Below are 21,046 nucleotides of genomic sequence, written 5' to 3' on the forward strand. Positions count from 1 at the left end.
TATTAAAATTCATAGCCAAAAATTTAATTTTTCACAGGAAGCCACTATTATGGCTCATTGCTGTTAGGGTTGGAGCAGGTACTAAGAGAAAAATCATTCTCTTTGCCTGTATTTTACATATTCCTTAGTGACTTGTTAGTAACTGATTGTCAGTAGAAATTATATATGGAGAAAAGGTATCTTAAGAAAAGTCACCATACTGTAATGAAAGGAGGTAACTCTTTCCTTGTGCCCTTCTTCTTTGTTCTCTTGCAAGTTTTCAGCCCTGTTTGTACCTTTGAGATGTAATTTGCCACGTGAATAAATACTTAATTTATCATTTTGGATTTAAAATCAGTAAACAGGTAGCTATACCCCAGAGGGCTTTAAAAGGTCTCTAGCAATTTGTTTTTATTCCATAACTCAGTACATAAACCCTAGATTTTAGGCATTATGTAATAAAATCACATGGTTTGAAGAATCAGACTTCTGGTGGTTTAAACATTATATCCCTCCATTCAAGACACACAGCCTGAGGGCAAAGCTGTGGCTTGAACTTTCGTTCTGCAGCAGTCACATTCAATGAACATTTGATAACCTTTTATCTTCACCATATGTCCGTTACTTGATAGTTCACAGTTCTACCACAGTGTAGTTTTATTGCATCCTTTAGAAGAAAAATAATTTAATTTAAAGATGTCATAACAGAGCTGGTAGAAATTCAGGTGGAGAAAGAACTGTAGTGTTTGAAACACTCTGAACATACAGAGGTTTCTGCTGGGGGTGTGGACTTCCTGTAAGGATCTCATTAGCTGTTAGTGAGTGGTTCAGTAACAGTGATACCAAATTGACCATCTTTTATTTAATTTTTTTACTGTGCTGTTCTTTATCAGTGTTACTACTAGTATTACACTCAGATTGTCTACAGACAGGATCTTATTTGGTCAATATTTATAGCTTTTAAAATTCTAAATTATGGGGTTTGGGTTTTTTTTGCTAACCTTGGATGTCAGAAATCCCAAGCACATCCAAGGCATCCTGGAATTCTAGACAAATTATGATGGGTTCTCTTATTTATTGCCCTATATTTACAAAATTAGCTTTTTTTCAAACTAAGTCTTTGAAATTCCCTGTCACTAGTGTTCTCATTATTGGCATAAAATACAAAAAATTATTCTCATGAAGACTATCTGTCACTTCTCAGATTTTGTCATCTCTTACCTGCATAATCTTTAAAAGTTGGTGTCTGCAAAAATTGTTGATATAATTTTATCTTCTGAGGATGCTATTGGATTGTGGTGAACAGATGTTCAGCAATTTGAAACCTTGTGTTAGAAAGGAGAGGCAAAAAGATAGTTTATAAACTAAGATGTTAAAACATGAGGTTTATGTCTAGTTTTCAGTGCTGATAGGGGAAATTTAACATTTTGGCTATACAGGTCGCATTTGACAATTTTTGGCTTGCTGAGTGTTGTGTTAATCCTCTTTAATAAGAATGAAGACTATACACTTGACTGCTCTTTTTGTCCTGACCAGGAACCTTGCAGTACATGGCTCCAGAAATCATCGATAAAGGACCACGAGGATATGGTGCTCCAGCTGACATCTGGTCACTGGGCTGTACCATTATTGAGATGGCAACAGGCAAACCTCCATTTCATGAACTAGGGGAGCCTCAAGCTGCAATGTTTAAAGTAAATACAGCTTTTTTTGCTTTACAGTTGATGAATTTTCAAATATGGCTTAATTTTATAAAATTAATTTGTAGTAACATTGTGTTACATGGATTGTTTTGCACAAAGCCATAGTCTGATCTGTGTTTTTAACTCACTGGAAGATCCTTCCCTTCTCTAAGCTGTATTGCTTTAGGGGGTGATCAGTTATTTTTGTGCTGGAAATAGGTCATGACTCAGAGCAGCAATCTGAAAAATGAGTGAAGGCTTATGAAAACTAGTATTATGTCTTTTTTCATCTCCTTGGTTTATGATTTCCTTCTTGTGAACAGTCTCCCCAATAATGACAAACACAAGGTACTTCTGTTCCTTGAAGTAATTTTTGTAAGCTTCCTTCCCAAAGAAAAATCTTTCAAAGGCCCAGTCTCTGCAACATGGATGGAGGAAGATGTGATGGAAAAGGGTAGGAGAACAGCTTTGCAGGATTTCCAGTATGTATTGAAGGAGTAAAATACTCTGTGTTTTGCATTTCAAGTCCTTCAGGTCAGACCTACCTCCTCAGTAAGCTGTTGTCTCTACTACTATGTTTCTCTTAGTGTGTCTGTTTTCAAATGCACAAATTAACAGTTGAGAATTCTTCAGGTCATTTTGATAATAAAGTTTAAGAAAAGTAACTTGTTCTAGCTCTGTAACTGACAGGAATGTAACAGCTATGATGTGTTAAATAAGTAGGCTGAAGTTCTTCCGCTGGCTTGCAATAGACCTTTAGTAAAGCACTTAAGTTTTCACTTATGCTTCAGAATTCTCATTCTTACAGTGGGGAAAATATCCCATCCATAACCCAGCAAACTGCTTTAAATTACCAGTGTTGTAATTTTTTCATGTATCTTGTTGAAAGCCACTATGTGAGCATAAGAATCATCGTTAACAGAACCATGGTGGCAAAATCAGATCTTTATCAATAGGTATAGAAATCTGGGTTGCAGGTCAGCATGATATGTAATGCCATATGTCATACTGGGCCTGTGAGTTGTCCTGTGCATCACAGCTAAAAGGCAAAGAAAGGGGTGATTATGGGTTTTGATGCAGTTATTTCAGTGGTATAATATGTCACCTTGGTGCTGTCAACTTGTGACACACCTCAAAAGAAGCTGTCTGGGTGACCATGGTTTGGCTCACTAAAGTGTTCCTGAGGGAGCCATGGAAAGAGACGTTTTCCCACATCACTCTAAATGTCAGATACAATTCTGTTGGCAGATGCCTTTTCATCTTATATACCTGGCATGTAGTTGAACTGTTCAGTGAATTACACATCTTATTTTTCAGCACAGTTTATTTGAACGCTTAGGTAGTGCTGGTTCAGTTCTGGGGGCTTGATGAGCTCTGTGCAGGTTCACAAGGTGAGCTCTGGCAGGATCGTGCTTGTCCTACCTACTGCTGAGAACCACTTCCAGGCCACAGAGCTGTGCTCTGAAGTCTCAAGGTTAGCATTTTTTAAAATACATTTTTTGCCTTTTTTTTCTTCAAGGATGTGGAAAAGTTTTTTAGCATTCTTACTGCAGACTGTGTTAATGTACTACAGGCAGGCATTTGGTTTTGTTTCCTGTTTCTTGGCTCTGCTGGGACCTGTTTGGAGCTGCATCTTGCTAGGCACCATAGATTACAAACCATGTTTTCTTTTTCTGTGCAATGAAAGTGAGCAAGCTGGAAGCTGGTTTTGAAGCAGGCTGGCTGGATGAGCATGTAAAAAGAAGTCTGGCAAACTTGGAATATTGAACTTTTGAGGTCCCCACCTCCACACATGAATGCTCTGTTGTGCATAGGGCAGGTGAGGAAAGGTCTAAGTCTCCCTGTGCAGTCTCTTTAGAAATTGCAAATGACCAAAGAATTGGGCCAAGGAGAGAAAAGGGTCTATAGTAAACCAAGAAGTGGATAGGTCCTGGCTGGGTGTGCATTGTATGGTATTTATTCTATGAGCATAGAATGTGTGCATCTGTGTCTGTGTCAAAAGAGCGCAAACAAATGACATTCAGTGGAGACAAAATACACTTATGTTGCCACAGAATTTGCAGGTGATTGCGACAAAACTTATTCCCCTTGAGCAACAGGGATTAAAATAAGATCAGAGACAATCTTTGAAACTTCCTGGTCCTGGTTTGGAATTTTCCTAAATTTTTTAGTGCATAAGAATGAAACCTGGCACCAGAGTGCTGCCAGTTTTTGACACAGAGTCTTGAACGTGCTTAGAGTCATGGTTTGGAAGGCCTTAAAGCCCTATTGGCATTTTATTACTGCACTGTCATTCAAACCAAAGCAGGACTGCTCAGCATTTTTTGCTTCATCTTGCATTGAAGCTGAACCAGTATTGTGAGTGCCTAATGGTGCCAGAATGTGTTAATGCAGCTCTGTAATGAGATTATTTGAAAGCAGCTGGCACCTGTTTAACTGCTGGGCTACTGTCTCCCTTGTGGACACTATCTTTGTGCTTGTTCTCCAGGATGTGTTTTGTGTAAAGATGCTGAGACTACAAGCCATAATCTCTCCAGACATGTGCATACAGTGCACACAGGTTATACAGCCCTGGCTTCCAAACAGTTCTGCCAGACTGACATTAGAGAGTAAGAAGGCAGTGAGGAGCTGGAAAAATCACTGGGGAGCAACCTGTAGAGGCACATTTTTCATTACTTAAAGACAGAGTCTTAAAAGAGACTCTTTTAAGTAGTGACTTAAGAGTCATTACCTAAAGAATGGTTTAACAAGGGTCTTACTCAACCTCTGGGCATTATGTGATTTTCAATTAACTAACACTGAAAGGCTAGAGAAGACCTCTGGCCTGAGAGCGGGGCTGGTGACAAGGTCTGGCAAGGTCACTGTGCATATTGGTGCAAGGAAATTTGGCAGTGGCAGGAGCAGAACAGGTGCAGCCCCAGGCTGCCAGTGCTAGAGGAGGAAATTATTGCTGTTCTTGGGCACAAATGTGCTGGAGGAGGCAGCAGCTGAGAGACACAGTTCTGAGCAGGGGTGATGAGAAACCTGTGCAATAGCTTGTGGCTGGTAAGAGAAGGAGTGTTTGAAGCACTTGGTGTTGATAATGCCCAGATCCCAAGATTGCCTGAAAGCAGATGATAGATACATCCATACCTTGACATTTGTGTAATGTCACATGGGTATTCACAGCATGTTTGCAATGAAATAAAACAGGATTAGAACCTTGTTGTCACTTCACTGCTTTATGTGGTACCTGGATCTCTCCTGTTCCACAAGAGTCAGGAGAAGTGTGAGCGATCGTATTCTAAGAGCTTTGGCCCATGGTCTCCTTGCAGTTGTTTCATAAAAATAATTAGTAGTTGTGTTTTACTTGCAGGTTGGGATGTTTAAGATTCATCCTGAGATTCCAGAATCAGCGTCTGCTGAAACAAAGGCCTTTATTTTGCTCTGTTTTGAACCCGATCCTAGTAAACGTGTTACAGCATCTGATTTGCTAAGAGATTCTTTCCTGAAGCAAGTGAACAAGGGCAAGAAAAGCAAGATTGCATTCAAGCCTTCAGGTAAGGAATCATCAGCCAAATCCAAGTCAACATCATCATTAGGTGTTATATAAAAGATTGGAATCATTAAGCACTTTCTTTTACAAAGGACATTTGTGCCAGGAAAACAGCAGGAACTCAGCTATTGAAAATGTCTGCGATTTGTAATTACACATATTTAAATTTAATAATTCCCAGAAAATACAGTGCCTTGCTTATTTTGTATTTTGCTTGCTGAAACAAGGCCATTTTTCCTCTCCCCAGAAATAAATGCCTCATTTGTAGTGAATTAAAATTAGGAAAGTGACATTTGATGAAGACTTGCCAAAGCAGTTCTGCATTTTAGATTCACAATTATATGGGCTTCAGAGGTTTCATGGAGTAGATGTTTGGCACCTGAAAATGTGCATCTATTAGGTGTTTGGGTCAGCATTTTCAAACTTGATTAACATGGAAATTTGGCACAAAGGTGCTGAAGTACCTGTCTAGTGGGTTGTTTTGTTTTATCTGCATAGCCTGTTTCTTCTTCCTTCTCCCCCAAATATATCAGCCACTTGCTCAGTGATAAGATAATGAACCTTAATATAGACCTGCCAAATAAATCATATGAAGGAACTGTCTGTTTCAAAACAGGGAAGGCCAGTGGTCTTTGTGCTTCTTTCCCCTGTCTGCACACACACACACTCCCAATGCAAATTGAAGTGCTTCCTATTTGAGCTTTTCGCCTCTCAACAACTAACTTTTGAAAGAATGGAATTCTAAGGGGAAAAAGTAGCAGGGAATTTATACCATCTGGCTTAATTGGTTTCATCAAGGAAATGGGCATCACCCATTGTCCTGAGGGGCACTGAGAACTGAACTCCAGTCCCTGCAGTGACACTGGGATAACAGGAGAGCTCCTACTGCTCAGCCAGGGTGGTGGCATTCAGGAGCTCTTGGCATGCTGTAGCCTTCTGCCCCACAGCAATCATACTCTCTTCTGGCCTTTCAGCTCTTTCTTGAGGATGTCTTCCTGGAAAAATTGCATGGCGTTAGAAAGCCTGGAGCTTGCCTTGTTAGCAGCCTCGGGAGCAACAGGCTCTTTGTCAAATATCAGGGGAGGTGCATCCCTCCCTCCTCCTGCCTTCCTCCTTCTCTTCCCCCACTCACTGATGAGATTATGGAGCTCCTTCAGGTGGCCCAAGGATCTCTGGTGCTGCAGGGAGTGAGCTTAGTGCTGGCCACAGACATGAGCAGAGTGGGAAAATGCTGTGAGAACTGTGCGTTGGATGAGGAGAGGGAAAGGCACCTGACTGCAACTGAGTGTGTGCTTCTCCATGCCAGAGCTGGGGACAGCTGTGCTGGCTGTGCAGCCGTCCCCAGGGGGAGTTTGGTGGCCCAAGGCAGGTCCTAGCCCAGCACTTACCACAGTCCCAGCTGCAGCAGTTCACCATCTTCTTCCTATTGTTTCCCTCACCTCAGATTTCTTCAGCTTTGTCCCCTCTTTCCATCCCATCCCTATCCCTTTTTTCTTTCCAGTAATAAAGGCAGCCCAGAACAAATCTGAGCCCTTACTCTTGGGACAGCAGCTCTCAATTTTCTGTCCTACTGAGATGCCTTGCACCAGGTTTCACAAGGTGACATACATTGTTTCATTTCTGTGACTGTTTAACCTCAGCCATTTGGACATCAGTCGTGCCATGGAGTGTCAGAGCTTTCTGAACAACTTCTAACTTCTAGCTCTCTTCCTCCCCCAACTCCAAGAATTTGTGGTAACAAGCATCAAAAACTTGTATCATACTTTAGCTCCATGGGTATGTTCACCCTGGGTTGAGAGAACTTCTTTACCTTTCCTGCCATACTGCAAACTGGCAATCAGGATTACAGGAAACTCTGAACGTCTGGGGTTTTTTAATTTTTTAATTATTTTTCTTACTGTCGAGATGAGTTGGAAAGGGACAAGAGATTTCCTTGAGGCTGGTGCTGAGAGGGAGAGTCCTTGCTGAGGGCAGGAGCACATGGGAGTGAGGCAGATATCTCAGGTGTGGAGAGGGCAATTTGATGCCCATTAACACAGAGGTGAGGAGGGCAGGTAGTAGAGTGCTCTCTTCTTAGAGATGGCTGTGGTGGAGCAGAAAATTAATCTCTTGGTTGGACTCAGGCTCTGCTTATATCCATTTGAGCCACTTTGTGGGACCGGCACCAAGGGGGATTGTGGGTATGTGTGCGAGAGGGTAACAAAATGGCATTTCCTGTGAGTATCTGCTGTCTTTGGGTTTAGCAGTTAACTTGTTAAACCTTTTATTGCTTATGCATGCAATGATTTTGAGTTCTGTTACTGCTTTTTATCAACAAGGTTACTTCTCCTTCAGCCAGTTTGCAAAATGAGGTCTTGATATCAGTGAAGAGGATCACAGCTGTTCAAAGCATGTTGCCCTTTTTGGCCTAGTTCTGTCACACATTTTACCATGTCTGTTCCTAGATTATAATCGTAACACATCCCTCCCACTGCCAATCCATGGGGAACAGGCTGGCAGTAGCAGCAGTGAGCACGGCTCTGTTTCACCAGACTCTGATGTGCAGCACGATGCGTTTTTTGAAAGGCCAAAGAGATCCATTTCAGAGATTCAGACAAAGCATCCCATTTCTCATTTACTAAGGTAAAATACTTGCTTCTCACTTGACACGCTTGAGGGATTGTGTGGATTTAATTAATATTTTATCTGAGGGCAATTTTTTCACGTAATGGTTAGGTAAGCAGGTGTGTTAATCAGTAAGTTGCATAGACAGATTACCAGTTAATGTAAATATTGTCTATATTTAATAATAAGCAATGATTCCTCTCCCTTAAGGTTTCCATGCACTTAGATACTTTCTTTCCTCCAGTGAGTAAATGTCAGTGGTCTTATTGAGTGGATATGGATTTAGGAGTTAAGTGAAGAGTTGACCCTTCCATGTACTCATGACAAAATGGGGGAAAGGGGAAGCAGGAATATGATTCTGCTTCTCCCAAACTACAAAGCAATACTTTCAAATGAGTATGTTACAGTGTGGATCCAGAAAAAAATTAGCAGTTTCAGCTTTCCTCCCCAAAACTGACATTAATGCCAGTTCCTTATCAGGGGAAAATCAGCCGTGTGGGTTTTGAGCCAGCAGAGGATCGGAGCTGCTGTAGTTTGAACTGAGTTTTTAAGCCCAGAAGTGCCCTTGCTCCCTTCTGGCTGTACTGGTGCCTTGCTAATGCTGAGGTCTCTCTTGTGCCTGTGCCGGGTGGTGGCCACAGCGTCCCTGATGAGGGCTCGGCCTCGGAGGACAGGAGTGCCTCACCTTCCGTGGAGGATAAGGACTCTGGGCTGTTCCTTCTGCGCAAGGACAGTGAACGCCGAGCAATCCTGTACAAAATCCTTAAGGAAGAACAGGATAAAGTTGCTTCCAATTTGCAGGAGTGTCTTGCACAGGTAATTTCACTTCAGCTTGCCTTTTCCCATGTCAAAGGAAAATAATGAGCCAAGTAGTATTATTTCTTGTCTGAAAACAAATAAATGAAGATGCTTGGATTGTTCCTTCTGACTGTCTTTAATCTCTGAGACCTGTAACTGTGTGAGCTGTTTGCTGTTGTGTGAATGGGTAGCAAACAACACTTCTGCTGTTAATGGGCTCTTGGTTTTATATGAGGGAGAGTTTTGGGCGTTTGATGTGGGGTTGGGGGGGGCTGAGGTTGGTAGGTTGGGTGGGTGGTTTTGATGTCTTCTCTTTTGTCTCTTAAGGTTATGGAGCTAGAACAACACATAGTAATAAGTATGTTCTGCTTTAAAGGTAGAGAACTGATTAACAATTTTTATTAAAACTTGTTAACTAGGTGCTAAGATCACAGTACATGAATCTTAAAAAAAGCTAAAGTAGATTTTCTGGAGAGGGGAAGGTTGAATGTGAAGGTTTAGGGACTGTAAAGAGGAGCAAGTCAATGCACAGCCAAACATTGCCACACACCTGTAACAGCCTTTTCTTCTTAATGTCTGCTTCTGATGTGCTTCTCCCATCATTTATTCTTATTAAAGCTGTGGTTTTTCACCTGGCTGTGCTCCCATAACAGGGAGCCAGCTGACTCCTGGTGTGGTGTCCCCAGCCAGCTGCTGACACTTGTGGCTCAGCTGTCAGGTCCTGCTGCTCCGTGGTCAGCTCTGCCCAGCCTGGGGTTTGCTGCTCCCCATGCTCCCTTCCCCTGGAAACTGCACCGTAGGGGCTCCTGTAGGGCTCTACAGACCCCAAACTCAGGCTGGGGAAGCAACTGGGGTAAATTTCTGCTCTGAGCTTAAACTGCAGAACAGCTGATAGCCTTACAAACAATTAAAATTCAGAGTCAGAAATAATCAGAGCTCCAAATATTTTCCGCAATGAAGGATTATTTAGTAGCAGCAAGTCCAGGTTCAGTCTCTAGCTGTTTTGTAGCAGTGCTGTAATCATCTCTTTTCCATAATTTATGTAATAGTCCCTTTACCTTTCAATTACACAGGTTGTTCTTAGAGACACTTGGATGGCTTTAACTGTGGGGGTTATGGACTGCAAATCATAGAATGAACACTGGTGAATCATGGTGTCATTTTAGGCCTTTTTCTGACTTGGGATAAATGCATATATAAACATACTTTTTTTTTTCCTAAGGAAATCAAACATCTGCATGATTAGATGTAAGTCCAGATTCAGCTTATTGAAAGGATAGCATCTAAAAAAGTGGATCTCTTAGCAACTCATTTTGCTGTTTTTATGGAGAAGAGCTGCCCTCTGCAGTACACTGCAGGAATGTGTAGATATAATCTGGAACCTCTTCCCTTTGTGACAGCCACAGTAGCAGTATTTTTTTGAAACTAGAAGTTACTCTTTAAATTTCCTTTTTTTTTTTTTTAGGAAAAGATAAAAACTAGAGACTTTGCAGAAACAAAAGTTCTGTGATTCTGTGCGTCAATGTGAAATACGCATAAGCAAAGCTATGTAACCCTAAGAATATTGATGCTACTAAATAGATGTTTAATGACTCTGGGATTCATTTGATATACATTCTCTATCTTTTCTCCAGAGCTCTGAAGAGCTGCAACTTTCAGTGGACCACATCAAGCAGATTATTGGGATTTTAAGGGACTTCATACACTCTCCTGAGCAGAGAGTGATGGCTTCCACTATATCCAAGTTGAAAATGGATTTGGACTTCGACAGCACTTCCATCAGTCAGATTCATCTGGTGCTGTTTGGATTCCAGGATGCGGTGAGTTCCTTTCCTGGTGCAGGGCAGAGGAGTTCTTCGAAGCATCACAGAATGGTTTAGGTTGGAAGAGACCTTAAAGGTCACCTATTTCCAACCCCTCTGCCATGGGTAGGGACACCTTCCACTACATCCGGTTGCTCCTGGACAAAGCTCACCCCCGGGATTCGCAGCTTCCCCACTGTTACTCATTCCTCTCCCTTTTTGTACTGTTAGAAGGGTTGGAATGTCACAGTCTGGTTTGAAATGGTTTGAAAGCTGTAGCCTAAAACCATCAAATCTGTTGTTTAGACTTTGAAAGGTGGGAGGGTTTTGGTGCTGCAAGCAGTTTTTATCTTATAAAGCTTACTATGACTATTGGAAAACAAGATTCTCCTTCCTAAGGTGTGAGCAAATGGTGTTTGCTGCTACTTTTACAGGTGAACAAAGTATTAAGAAATCACTTAATAAGACCCCATTGGATGTTTGCAATGGATAACATCATCCGCCGTGCAGTCCAAGCAGCAGTCACTATTCTTATTCCAGGTAAATCAAAGCAGCTGAAAATAATCCTTTTTTAAAAAAAAGGTTTTTCACATATCAAAGAGTTGTAGCAAACGGAGCAGTTCAGATGTTTAATCTGTCAGCATGCCATTAACTGCACCCCATGTGCCACCTCATCAAAGGCATGGGGTCAGAGTGCTGAAGAGAAAGAAGTGTTGCTCTGGAGGATTAATGCTGTACTTGCAGTACAAAAGCACATAATGAGGAGATAACCAGTGGTTCTGCACCCCCAGTGTGGTCGAACCATGACAAAAAAAGGCAAATTAAATTCAGTCCAAGGTGGAGATTTTCTAGTAAGAAAGAAATTTAATCTGTGCATATCAATGAGATCCAGGGTGGGTAACACTGCAGAGGTCTGGTTATGCATTCTGAAAAATTATTGAGCTGTGGAACAGATGTGTAGAAGGGAATGCATTAATATGAGGAGAGGATGATTCTGGCCCACAGATGGACAATAGAAAAAAACACCAGGAGGAGGAAGATAAATGTTTACGAACTGTCTAAGAATGAGTTAAGCTGGAAATATGCAAGTAGTTTTGTAACTCTTTAAAATGTTGAGCCCCCCTTCCAGTACAGGAATGTTCTGAGAGACTTAGTGACAGTGAGCCTTTTCAGTCCAAAGTTGCCACAGCACTTGAAGCCAAATTGGCCAATTTTTTTAGGACCTTTTATGAGAGAAATAGAAACTGTTCTTTGGTAATAAGGGTGGCCACCTGCAGCAAGTTCTGAGAACTGTGGCTAGAAATACTCCCTGGAGAAGAGGGATGCTTTGTACACTCTTTGGCCCAGGGCATTAGGGAAAACCACCCATTTTTATTTTTATTTTTTACTATTTAGGAAAAATGCAAGCTTTCAGGAGTTTCTCCTTAAAATATTTTATTAACTGTCTTACTACTCATCTCATGGTATTTGTCCCTGCCACAGCTGTGACCTACAGCTCTACCTCTGCTGGTGCACTGCTCATTCTAGAACCAATGCCAGAGATTCTGTGCTCCAGCTCACACAAGGCTTCACTACCCCACTGCTCAGTGCTGCAATAAAGCACATTATGCAAACAACCTCCCCCACCCACAGTAATGAAGAACAAGCACTGCATGACCTCTAAAGACAGTTATCAAAAAAATCTTGTTCTTCCCCTCTTTCCTTTTACCAGAGCTTCGCACTCACTTTGAGCCAGCATCAGAAACTGAAGGTGGGGACAAGGACACTGATGAAGTGGAGGAGAGTTTCCAGCCCTCGGAACAAAATGGGGCTGAGGATGCTGCCATCACCTCGGGGGTCAGCACCCTCAGTTCTGGGGTGTCACACGAGCCTCAGCAGCAGCTCAGCCAGGAGCTGGGCAGACTTAAACACAACACCTTAAGGTAACCCTCCTGTAAAGACTCTGGATGTGTGTTCAGGCAGTCTTTGAAAAGCTCTCAGACCTTGCTTTCTACACTGATGGGTACATACTTACTCATAGTATTGCTCACCTATTGCCTTGTAATGAAGTCTTCCAGGAACACAAATGGATTTGGAACACACTGCTAGAGTACAGTCTGGCAACTGAACATCCTTCAGTACAGCTTTTGTTTCTGTGTAATTAATCTTTTAATTTCAGAATGTCACATTGGATTTCTACTGTAAAGTAATTAGGTTTGTGCAATGTGCCAGTTTCCTTCCTGCTCCTTGGATGCCTCCTGACTCAGTGTCAGTGCCTCAAAGCTGTTCCTGCAAGGAAAGGCCAGGGCAGCTCTGTTGTGGTTACGGGACAGGCTGCTCACAAATGAGCACCAGAAGAGCTCAGCAGTCCTACCCTGTTTCTCATGGGTTACATGTGTAGGGTGCTGCCAGGGTGTTAACAGCTGAAGTTCCCATTCTTCTTTATGGATGTGATGTAAATCCGGGATCAGAAAGCCCCTGGTAAAACATCAGTGTTACATTGTTCAGTAATAAATTACAGTATAAAGGCAGCAACTCTGCCCAGGGAGGCTGCAAAACAGCAGGAACAGAATTTATGGGCTATTTACTAAATTCTGCAGGTGAAAGCTTTCTAGTGGCACCCCTGAGTCTCTGACAACCAAAATGAAAACTCTAAGCCATTAGAGATGTTACTTATGACAGTACCTCACAAATGCCTCTGTCCTGTGGTACTCATTAAAAATGGTATTTTTTTCAGTTAGATTTATTCTCAGTGTGGTTGTGTTTGATCTCTCTTATATGCTGCAAGCCTTTTGGAAAACCTCATTCAGAAGGAGAAAGAGTATCAGACCCTCTTACGACAATCTCTGGAGGAGAAGACTCAGGAACTACACTTGCTTCAATTAAAACTTAAACCCAAAGGTATGAGGAGATACTGCAGAATTAAGAAACTGCAGTTACACAAGAATATAAGGGATCATGTGTTTGTTGAAAGGATGCAAAACCATATTGCTTAAGCTTCAATTACCTGAAAACAACCCCTTTTGCCTTGGTTTTGAGGTGTATTAACCTTTGTTTTCTGTTAAAGATTCCCAGTGGTCTCCAGCAACTTTTAGAGGTAATGCAGACCCTGAGCTCATGAACTGGCTGAAACAACAAGGTGCAGACTTGGATACCATTAGGAGGGTAAAAAATAAAATTGGATTTAAAAAAACCCATTATTTTGGTCATAATTAGCAGATTGATTTCAATGAATATTTATTTATGAATAAATTTGCCTTTTAGTTTGCTGAAGAAGATTATACACTAAGTGCTGTCCTTAATGATATCACCAAAGATGACTTGTGGTATCTTCAGCTGCGGTAAGAAAGTACTTTTAAGTTCATTGTTAAGAGCTTAATTAAACATATTTTGTTAAAAACCTTTTAAAGTTTGGCTATTCAAATAGGTCAGTGATAGTTCAGAGGCAACTGCTGTCAGTTTCATCCCAGATTTTCTGATAATGGTTTTCACATCTTAACTGATAAAACTACACCGAGGATGCTTTGAGCCATCTGTTTTGGCATTTATCAAGGTTGGGACCTATTTCTGCACGCTTCATGATGAAGTAATCACATGGAAAACAGGCGTAAAGAACTAATTTTTCCTACCCATTGATTGAGTCCTTTATCATCATTCTGTTAAGCCCTGGCTGACCTGGAAGAAGTTTCAGCTATGAGCATAAAACAGTGCAGTTTCCTATGTACTGTCATAACGGTCTATCCTTGGGATTTCTAGGTTTTGCTAACTTTAAGGCAATGGACACGAGGGAGTTTTCCCTAACTGTTCTCCATCTCCCTTCACGCAGGGGTGGCCTTCGCTGCAGAATCTGGAACGCAATCTTAAACCACCGACAAACGTCTGGCAGGACCTCGGCACAGGTCAACGCTTTGGAAGAACACGGAGTGGGAATAAGCAAATGAAATACATTCCCAGCAGTTAAATTATTAGATGTATATATTGGTATGTACAGTGGCCTTGCAGGTTTTGCACAGTTATGTAGCTTGTGTGACCAGTGAATAGTAACAGCTTTTAAGTCAGTGTCAATGCATTTATTTATGACATGACTAATGCATACAATGCCTGTCACTGTAATACAAAACATTAGCTGAGAAAAAATGCACCTGAACTGGCTTCAGCATTGTGAAAACTGTGAACTTAAAATGTGTTACAGTTCTGCTGGCTGATGGTTTGACCAGGGAGGGGATATGCTAGAGCATGTCACCTTGTTGTAGATGGATTTATACAGCTTTTTGTATTAAAGCTACTCTCACTGAACTACTGAGAAAAGCCTGGTGTGATGTTTTCAGTTAGTGACTTCTTTGCAGCAAAAACAGAGCATATAAATGGCTTTTTTGGTGGGTTTTCTGGGAAAGCATTCACAACGAAACAAAGCAAACAGACCATTAGAGAAAGGTTGGTAAAGTTTAATTTTTTTTCTTTTTACACTGTACATAACACATACAGCAATTCAAAGAAAGTCAGTAAAGCAAATATATAGCACTTTAAATAAACCACTTTCTCTTGACTTAGCTTCTTCTGAAACAACATTCAGCATGTTTAAGAAATTCCATACTCAGATGGATTTCCTTACAAGTTTCCTCTTTTGAAAGAGCTTTTAAATAAGCTTGAGTTCTTTATTATAGTTCCTGTAAATGCCTTCACTTATTCTTATGAATAAGTTACACCAATACAAAGGGCTTTAGCTGACAGACTTGTACTTTATCCACTGGTTTGGGCCACGCACTTCAAAGGGTGGCTCATTGAAGTAGATGTGGTGACCCAGTTCTTCCAGTGGAGGCTCTGGGTCAGTGGTAGCAAACTGAGCAGCTTCCTCGATCTCCTTCCTTACTGCCACATCAATTTCCTAAGCCAGAAATGGATGCTTATTAGAAGACAGCTCAGAAAAACCATCATAATTTTGAATTTAAATGCTATGATTAGGTATCAGTCAGAATTAGTTAATACTGACTAGAAATATAAAATTAAAAACCTATGAAACTCCTTCCCTACTAAACCGCAGTATTTTGGGTAGTACCAGTACCTTACTGACAGATGAGCAGGACCCCACTGAGCCTTTGTATTTTCTATTCTGGTTATGTGAAATACTGTGTCAGTGCCATTTTTTTTATTTTTTACACAGTTGACTCATTACAACATTTGCTTAGAGGGTTCCTGACTCCTTCACTAAGATTGTTCACTATTGGTAACTTCCCTTTCCAAGACTCACCCCCTTCCTAGGGAGTCAAGAAAGCCCAGGTATTTCTGATTTCTACCTGTTAGCAAATGCCATCCCCAGCCTTACTCAGCACCCAAAAGCAAAAGGCCTTTCCAGCAGAACACAACTTCAGTAGTTGGTCTGCAACAAAACTTCACCTATAAAAGTGACGTTAAAGCAATCCTTTTAAGAACTGTAAAGAAAGAGCACTGCCTGCAATGTGCTTTCTGGAGATCATCAGGGTGTGACTGCTCAAGAGCTTCCTAAGCAACTAAAACCATACCTTTAGTTCTTCAACGCTAGCAAGGTTGTTGTTGACCATTCTGTCCTTCAGCAAAGTAATGGGATCACTTTTGCTCCTCACTTCCTGAATTTCTTCTCTAGTACGATAGCTAGGGACAAGATAGGCAAAGACATGAACCCTGGAGCAGAGGTGAGGTTCTGGACACAGCTCACTTTTAGAAAAAGGTGTGTCCAAAGAGTTGTCAGTGATACAATGAAAACAGAACATTCATCACCCAAAGGATAGCACAGCAACAAGCAGAGTCCGAGATCTGCCAAGTGAGCAGAAGTAGCTCCAGACTCAAGGGAAAGGGGAGCAAACCCAGCCTGAGACAGTTACTCTGAGGGGCCGTATTTCCTCCTTCCCCATCCCACCCAGGGAGGGAGCTACATGACTTGCACATGCTTCCAATTCACTGCAAGTTTCCAATGAAGAGCTCGGATACACCTTTACTTCCTGCAGACAAATTCAGCTTGGTCACTTGGTGCAATGCCTGAGTCTCTCTGGCACCTGGATGTTTGTATTTTTAGGAAGTGGTGTTCCTGTAATTTTACCTAACAGGATTTTAATCCTCTTTTAAAAACCCCAGAGAAGCATGATGCTTTTCAGCCAAATCTTCATTAGGACACACCAGAAGGTCACACTGAAAGCAGAATTCATTAATAGAGAGCACAGAAGTTTAACTGATTTTGTGCTTTTTCTAAACCCACATCTTTTAATTCTGCAAGTAAAACCAAGTGTGTTACATGGCCACAGATGATGAGATGAGTGACCAGGCTGCTCACAGCGATTTCACTGAAACCTTCAAATGCATCTGCCAACTGATTTCAACACTGAATTTCACAGTTTAATCTCTTAGAATCTGACCATCAATACTTACTTATTTTCAGTGAAAAAAGAAAGAAGAATGAACGTGACAGTACCTTATTCCAGGGTCACTCATGCTGTGGCCATGGTAACGATATGTCTGTAACTCCATCACAAGAGGGCCCTTAAAATGGAAAGCAATACAGGGAGTGTTACCACCACAAGTGACCAGCTTGTTACAGCAGCAATTATTTGCTAGAGGTTAATGCACCAGTGATCAATTATTTAATGTTTTTTTCTCAGTTTAATTTATATAACATTAGCACATACAATTTCATTCAGTAAAATGAAACCTAATTCTTTTCAAATGAAAGCATGTGCTGATAGTGTAAGCATTTATTATCAGATTCTTACTGAGCAGCATTAAACATTTTCCTCCCTTCCAATGTCATTCCACCCTTATTCAGAATATTTGAAATTACCTGTTGTTTCTCACAGAACCTTCATTACTCACGTATTAAAAATCTTCAAAGCCAGTGTTACTATATTTAGGTGAAAAACACTAACACTGACTCACTAAACTTTTAATTCACTTTTCATTCCTTGTAAACATAGAATGATTATTACTTTCCTTGATGCCTCCCCTAACTAATCACAAAGAACACAACTGCCTGACAGTTGGAACACCCTTCACAACAGAATGTAACTGGTAGAAATGGGAAAAAATGACAGTATAAATAATATATTAAGTGTTTGGTTAAAACAAATTGAGGAACTACTTATGCAGCAATAGCTTTTAAGAATTCCACCCATGGAGAAGGAATGCCAGTTACAGGCTTACTTTTCCAGCTCTACAGTACTCAGCTGCAAACTTTACTGCTTCTCGGACACAGAGAATATCCATGCCATCCACCTGGTAATGAGAAAAGACATGTTAAGGCAAAAAAATGCCAGCCTCCAAACTTCCACTCTCAGTATTTCCACAAGTGGAATAGAATTCAGCTTCAAGTACATATATGTAAAAATAAAAGAGATACATATGTATGCACTGTGTAGGTGTGTGCACACACATTCCCCCTCAAAAAACAGCTGTACTCACCCTGAGCCCTGGAATGAAGTATCCTCTTTTGTAGTAGTCAGTACTGGCTGCAGCTCTTTCAACTGATGTTCCCATTCCATACCGATTGTTCTCACAGATAAAAATACAAGGCAACTTCCATAAGGCAGCCATGTTGTATGTTTCAAATATCTGGCCCTGAAAGAAAAAGAGTTAAGTTACATCTCATCAGGGAGCTGAGCCTTCAAACATTAGGCTCTACTGAAAATCCTTCAGTTGCAGATGTCTAGAAATTTTAATACTAAAAGTGATCTGAAATTAGCCATTTGCTACTGCTCCAAAGAAATAAAAGAAGCTGCACTATATAAAGTAACTTTCATTGCAACTAGTAGATGCAACTTAAGTTTCATCACAACTGAAGTTTATAGAACTTAATTTTTAAGCCTGGATCAGTATCTGTGTTAGGGTAGCACAAAACCTTCCACTCAAGTATTTCAGCAACAGTCGTAAAAAACTTGACAATTGATTAATCTGACAGGATGCTGCTACAGCAAAGTTTGACTGCAGTGACTGCATCAGCCTTGTTGCTCTGAGTCAAATTTAAGGAAAACCATGAACTGAGATCTCGACCTGTGCTTCGGAAGTGTGGAACTATCAATGGTACACTCTAAACAACCAACTGCTTATCTGGCTTATTGTCTCAGCTGATAACATGAAGAGACTGGCTGGAATGTCAATAGTAAGTGCCTCTGCCAGAATGCTCTGTCCTCTTCTCTGTCTTCAGAAACCTGATTTACACATTTCTCCCTATCCAGCAGCACTGTCATCTTCACTGCCACCATTCATAGCCCTCCTTACAGCACAGACACTTCAGTGTCCCACTTAGGTGAGCTGTGCATAACTGGAAAGAGGGTAAAGAGTAAGTGGAAACCCCTCCTCCCAAGACCTGTGTACCATTCACATAATTAACCATTAGCCTCACTCACTCCCTGAGTATCCAGAGTGTTCCAGACCAGAAGGAGCCTATAAGCTTTCCTTCCACTACACTGACATGGCCCAAGTTCAAAACAGGGGTGGGGAAGGACAGATGTTCACACTGGTGCAAAATATGATAAAAAATTGCAAGCACATGCTACATTCCTGATATATAAAGAGCACCTAGCAATTAATTTAAATGTTCATCTGAATCACCTGTCTGAGAACTACAGAGTTCTTGGAACACATCCCTACTCAAACACCTAAGACAACTCAAATAAGAGGTGGCAGTGTCCAAATCTGCCTGGCCACCTCCATGGAGTTCATCAATGTTGCCTGGGTTGCAGGTACATGGGGAGGGCAAAATGTGCTCTCCCATTCCTAGGAGTAAAGGCAGAGCTCACAGAGCACAGAAGGAAAATCGATTCCCCCCAGCCATCCTTTACCTGATTGGCTGCACCATCCCCATACAAGGCCAGACAGACTTCGTTTTTCTCAAAGTATTTACAGGCCAGCGCAATCCCGGCTCCAAGAGGAACCTGCCACAGAGTACAGGACAAAACAACATTTTAGAACAACATTTAAAGGAGTTGAAGATAGGCAGCCTGTGAACTTTAAGGAGACATTTAGGCTGTTAAGAGACCTGCCCAACAAACAAGCTGTTAACCCACCCACTTCCCTTTGTTACAAATGGTATTACAGTCAAAATAGAAACATTAACTGTATTCTCAATTAGATTCATTTTTGCTACAGTTTACAAATTGGTGAGCATACCAGAATAAGACGTAACAGCCACAGAGCAATGGTATCTGCATACAAGTTCACATTCACACCACAAAAACTGAGACACTGGCAACAGGACATGAGCTAAATTCAGCTTGTGCTTTAAAACAGATGTATATACCTGAGCACCAACAATACCATTGCCACCATAAAAGTTTTTGGTATACATATGCATTGATCCTCCTTTTCCCTTTGCACAGCCTCCTTTTCGACCTGAAACATGAATAACAAGCAATTTATTTTTTTGGAGGAAAAATACTATACAAATGGAAACATCTTATTCAGTTCCTAAAGGTAATAACACTAAGACCATGTCTTTGTCATTAGATCTGTGTGGAGTTAGGACATGATGGCCTCTCTCATACAAGCTTACAGTTAAATATCTCAGAAAAGAAATAAGAGAAGGGGGGAAAAGAGAGAACAATAATGAAAGCATAATTCCAGAAGTACAGATGAGATTAAGAAGAAATTTTAAAACGAATCAAAAGTTTCAGTGTCCTACTATACAAGAGCACTTTCAGATAAATATGGGAATTTTTTTACACACAACAAGGTCTCATATACGTAATCTGCAAGAAGCATACTATTACTTTTGGCTTCTGCAAGGAAGGTAAGAATAATGTTCCAAGTTAGTTGCAATAATTTAGATTTGTCTTCCCTTTGACAATAATCACAAGTAAAAATTACCAACAGGACACTGAAAAAAACCCAACAACTACTAACTCCCCATTCCACCCTAGTATAAACTTAAGTGACCCAGCCCAGCTTTATTCAAGGTGTAGTTTGAAGACAACCAGTGATCCATGAAGCATTACAACAAACCCTATTTAAATGAGCCCATCTAAGAACACAGAATTTCTCATCAGCCCATTCCATTTCCTATTCTCATCTGTCATGTTACTATTCATAAGAGGACTGTATTTTATTTCTAACAAGCACAGCTTCTCTGGTTGGTTTCTTTGCATTAGCCTTAGTGTTTATTTTAGAAGTGGGTCTCCTTCTGAAATTTGTACTCCTCTTTCTTAATTTATAGTAGATCATTTTTATTATTGATATTTCTCATACTTTTCCTATGTTTGTGACTTAGTTTTGTGGGAACTGTTACAGATTCTGCCAGATGGGGCCAAAGGAAAAAAAAAGTCTAATTTTAAGAAAAATAATGTTATCAGTAAGGGTAATTTACCTCTAGTACACTCTCTACACTTTATACAATCCTTTCTTGTATTTTAGAATGTATTTAAGAACTCCTGATTAACCAGTGTTACTTTTTGCTACACTTTCTACTTTTCTTAGAACACAAACCCATTTCTCATGTAATCGTCATAGGTTAGCATAGCTACAGAAGTGATTCTCTTGCAAAGAGGTGCTTACAGCTTCCTCTATGACCTGACAGAACCTATCAACTGGCTAGTTTGAATATTGGCAACTTTTTAAGCTGCTTAAGGAGCTTGACACGCCTCTGTGATCCACATTTAAGAATGAACAAACCCCGGGAAAGCTCTCTTGCCTTCCGGCTTTCGGACAGG

General features: G+C 40.9%; 2 protein-coding genes across 4 annotated transcripts in view; one reads left to right on the forward strand and one right to left on the reverse strand.

Moving 5' to 3' along the window:
• The window catches only part of MAP3K15 (mitogen-activated protein kinase kinase kinase 15), a 59,106-nt gene extending 44,431 nt beyond the window's left edge, over nt 1-14,675 (forward strand). For all 3 annotated transcript variants that reach the window (XM_017728453.1, XM_008629300.2, XM_017728452.1), the window contains 11 exons: nt 1,516-1,673; nt 5,017-5,200; nt 7,641-7,818; nt 8,442-8,616; nt 10,233-10,418; nt 10,835-10,940; nt 12,112-12,322; nt 13,168-13,280; nt 13,447-13,544; nt 13,644-13,720; nt 14,206-14,675. In XM_017728453.1, coding sequence (XP_017583942.1) covers nt 1,516-1,673; nt 5,017-5,200; nt 7,641-7,818; nt 8,442-8,616; nt 10,233-10,418; nt 10,835-10,940; nt 12,112-12,322; nt 13,168-13,280; nt 13,447-13,544; nt 13,644-13,720; nt 14,206-14,320 — 1,601 coding nt within the window. In that variant the 3' untranslated portion in view covers nt 14,321-14,675. The remainder of the gene's footprint in view (nt 1-1,515; nt 1,674-5,016; nt 5,201-7,640; nt 7,819-8,441; nt 8,617-10,232; nt 10,419-10,834; nt 10,941-12,111; nt 12,323-13,167; nt 13,281-13,446; nt 13,545-13,643; nt 13,721-14,205) is intronic.
• Nucleotides 14,676-14,803: 128 nt separating this feature from the next.
• The window catches only part of PDHA1 (pyruvate dehydrogenase (lipoamide) alpha 1), a 12,496-nt gene continuing 6,253 nt past the window's right edge, over nt 14,804-21,046 (reverse strand). Inside the window, exons 5-11 of the mRNA XM_008629253.2 lie at nt 19,642-19,733; nt 19,184-19,276; nt 17,805-17,960; nt 17,547-17,618; nt 16,822-16,889; nt 15,899-16,007; nt 14,804-15,264 (exon numbers count right to left, since the gene is read on the reverse strand). Of these exons, the coding sequence (XP_008627475.1) occupies nt 15,100-15,264; nt 15,899-16,007; nt 16,822-16,889; nt 17,547-17,618; nt 17,805-17,960; nt 19,184-19,276; nt 19,642-19,733 (755 nt within the window). The 3' untranslated portion in view covers nt 14,804-15,099. The remainder of the gene's footprint in view (nt 15,265-15,898; nt 16,008-16,821; nt 16,890-17,546; nt 17,619-17,804; nt 17,961-19,183; nt 19,277-19,641; nt 19,734-21,046) is intronic.

Source organism: Corvus brachyrhynchos, unplaced genomic scaffold (assembly GCF_000691975.1).
Source record: "Corvus brachyrhynchos isolate BGI_N302 unplaced genomic scaffold, ASM69197v1 scaffold11, whole genome shotgun sequence".
Lineage (NCBI taxonomy): Eukaryota > Metazoa > Chordata > Aves > Passeriformes > Corvidae > Corvus > Corvus brachyrhynchos.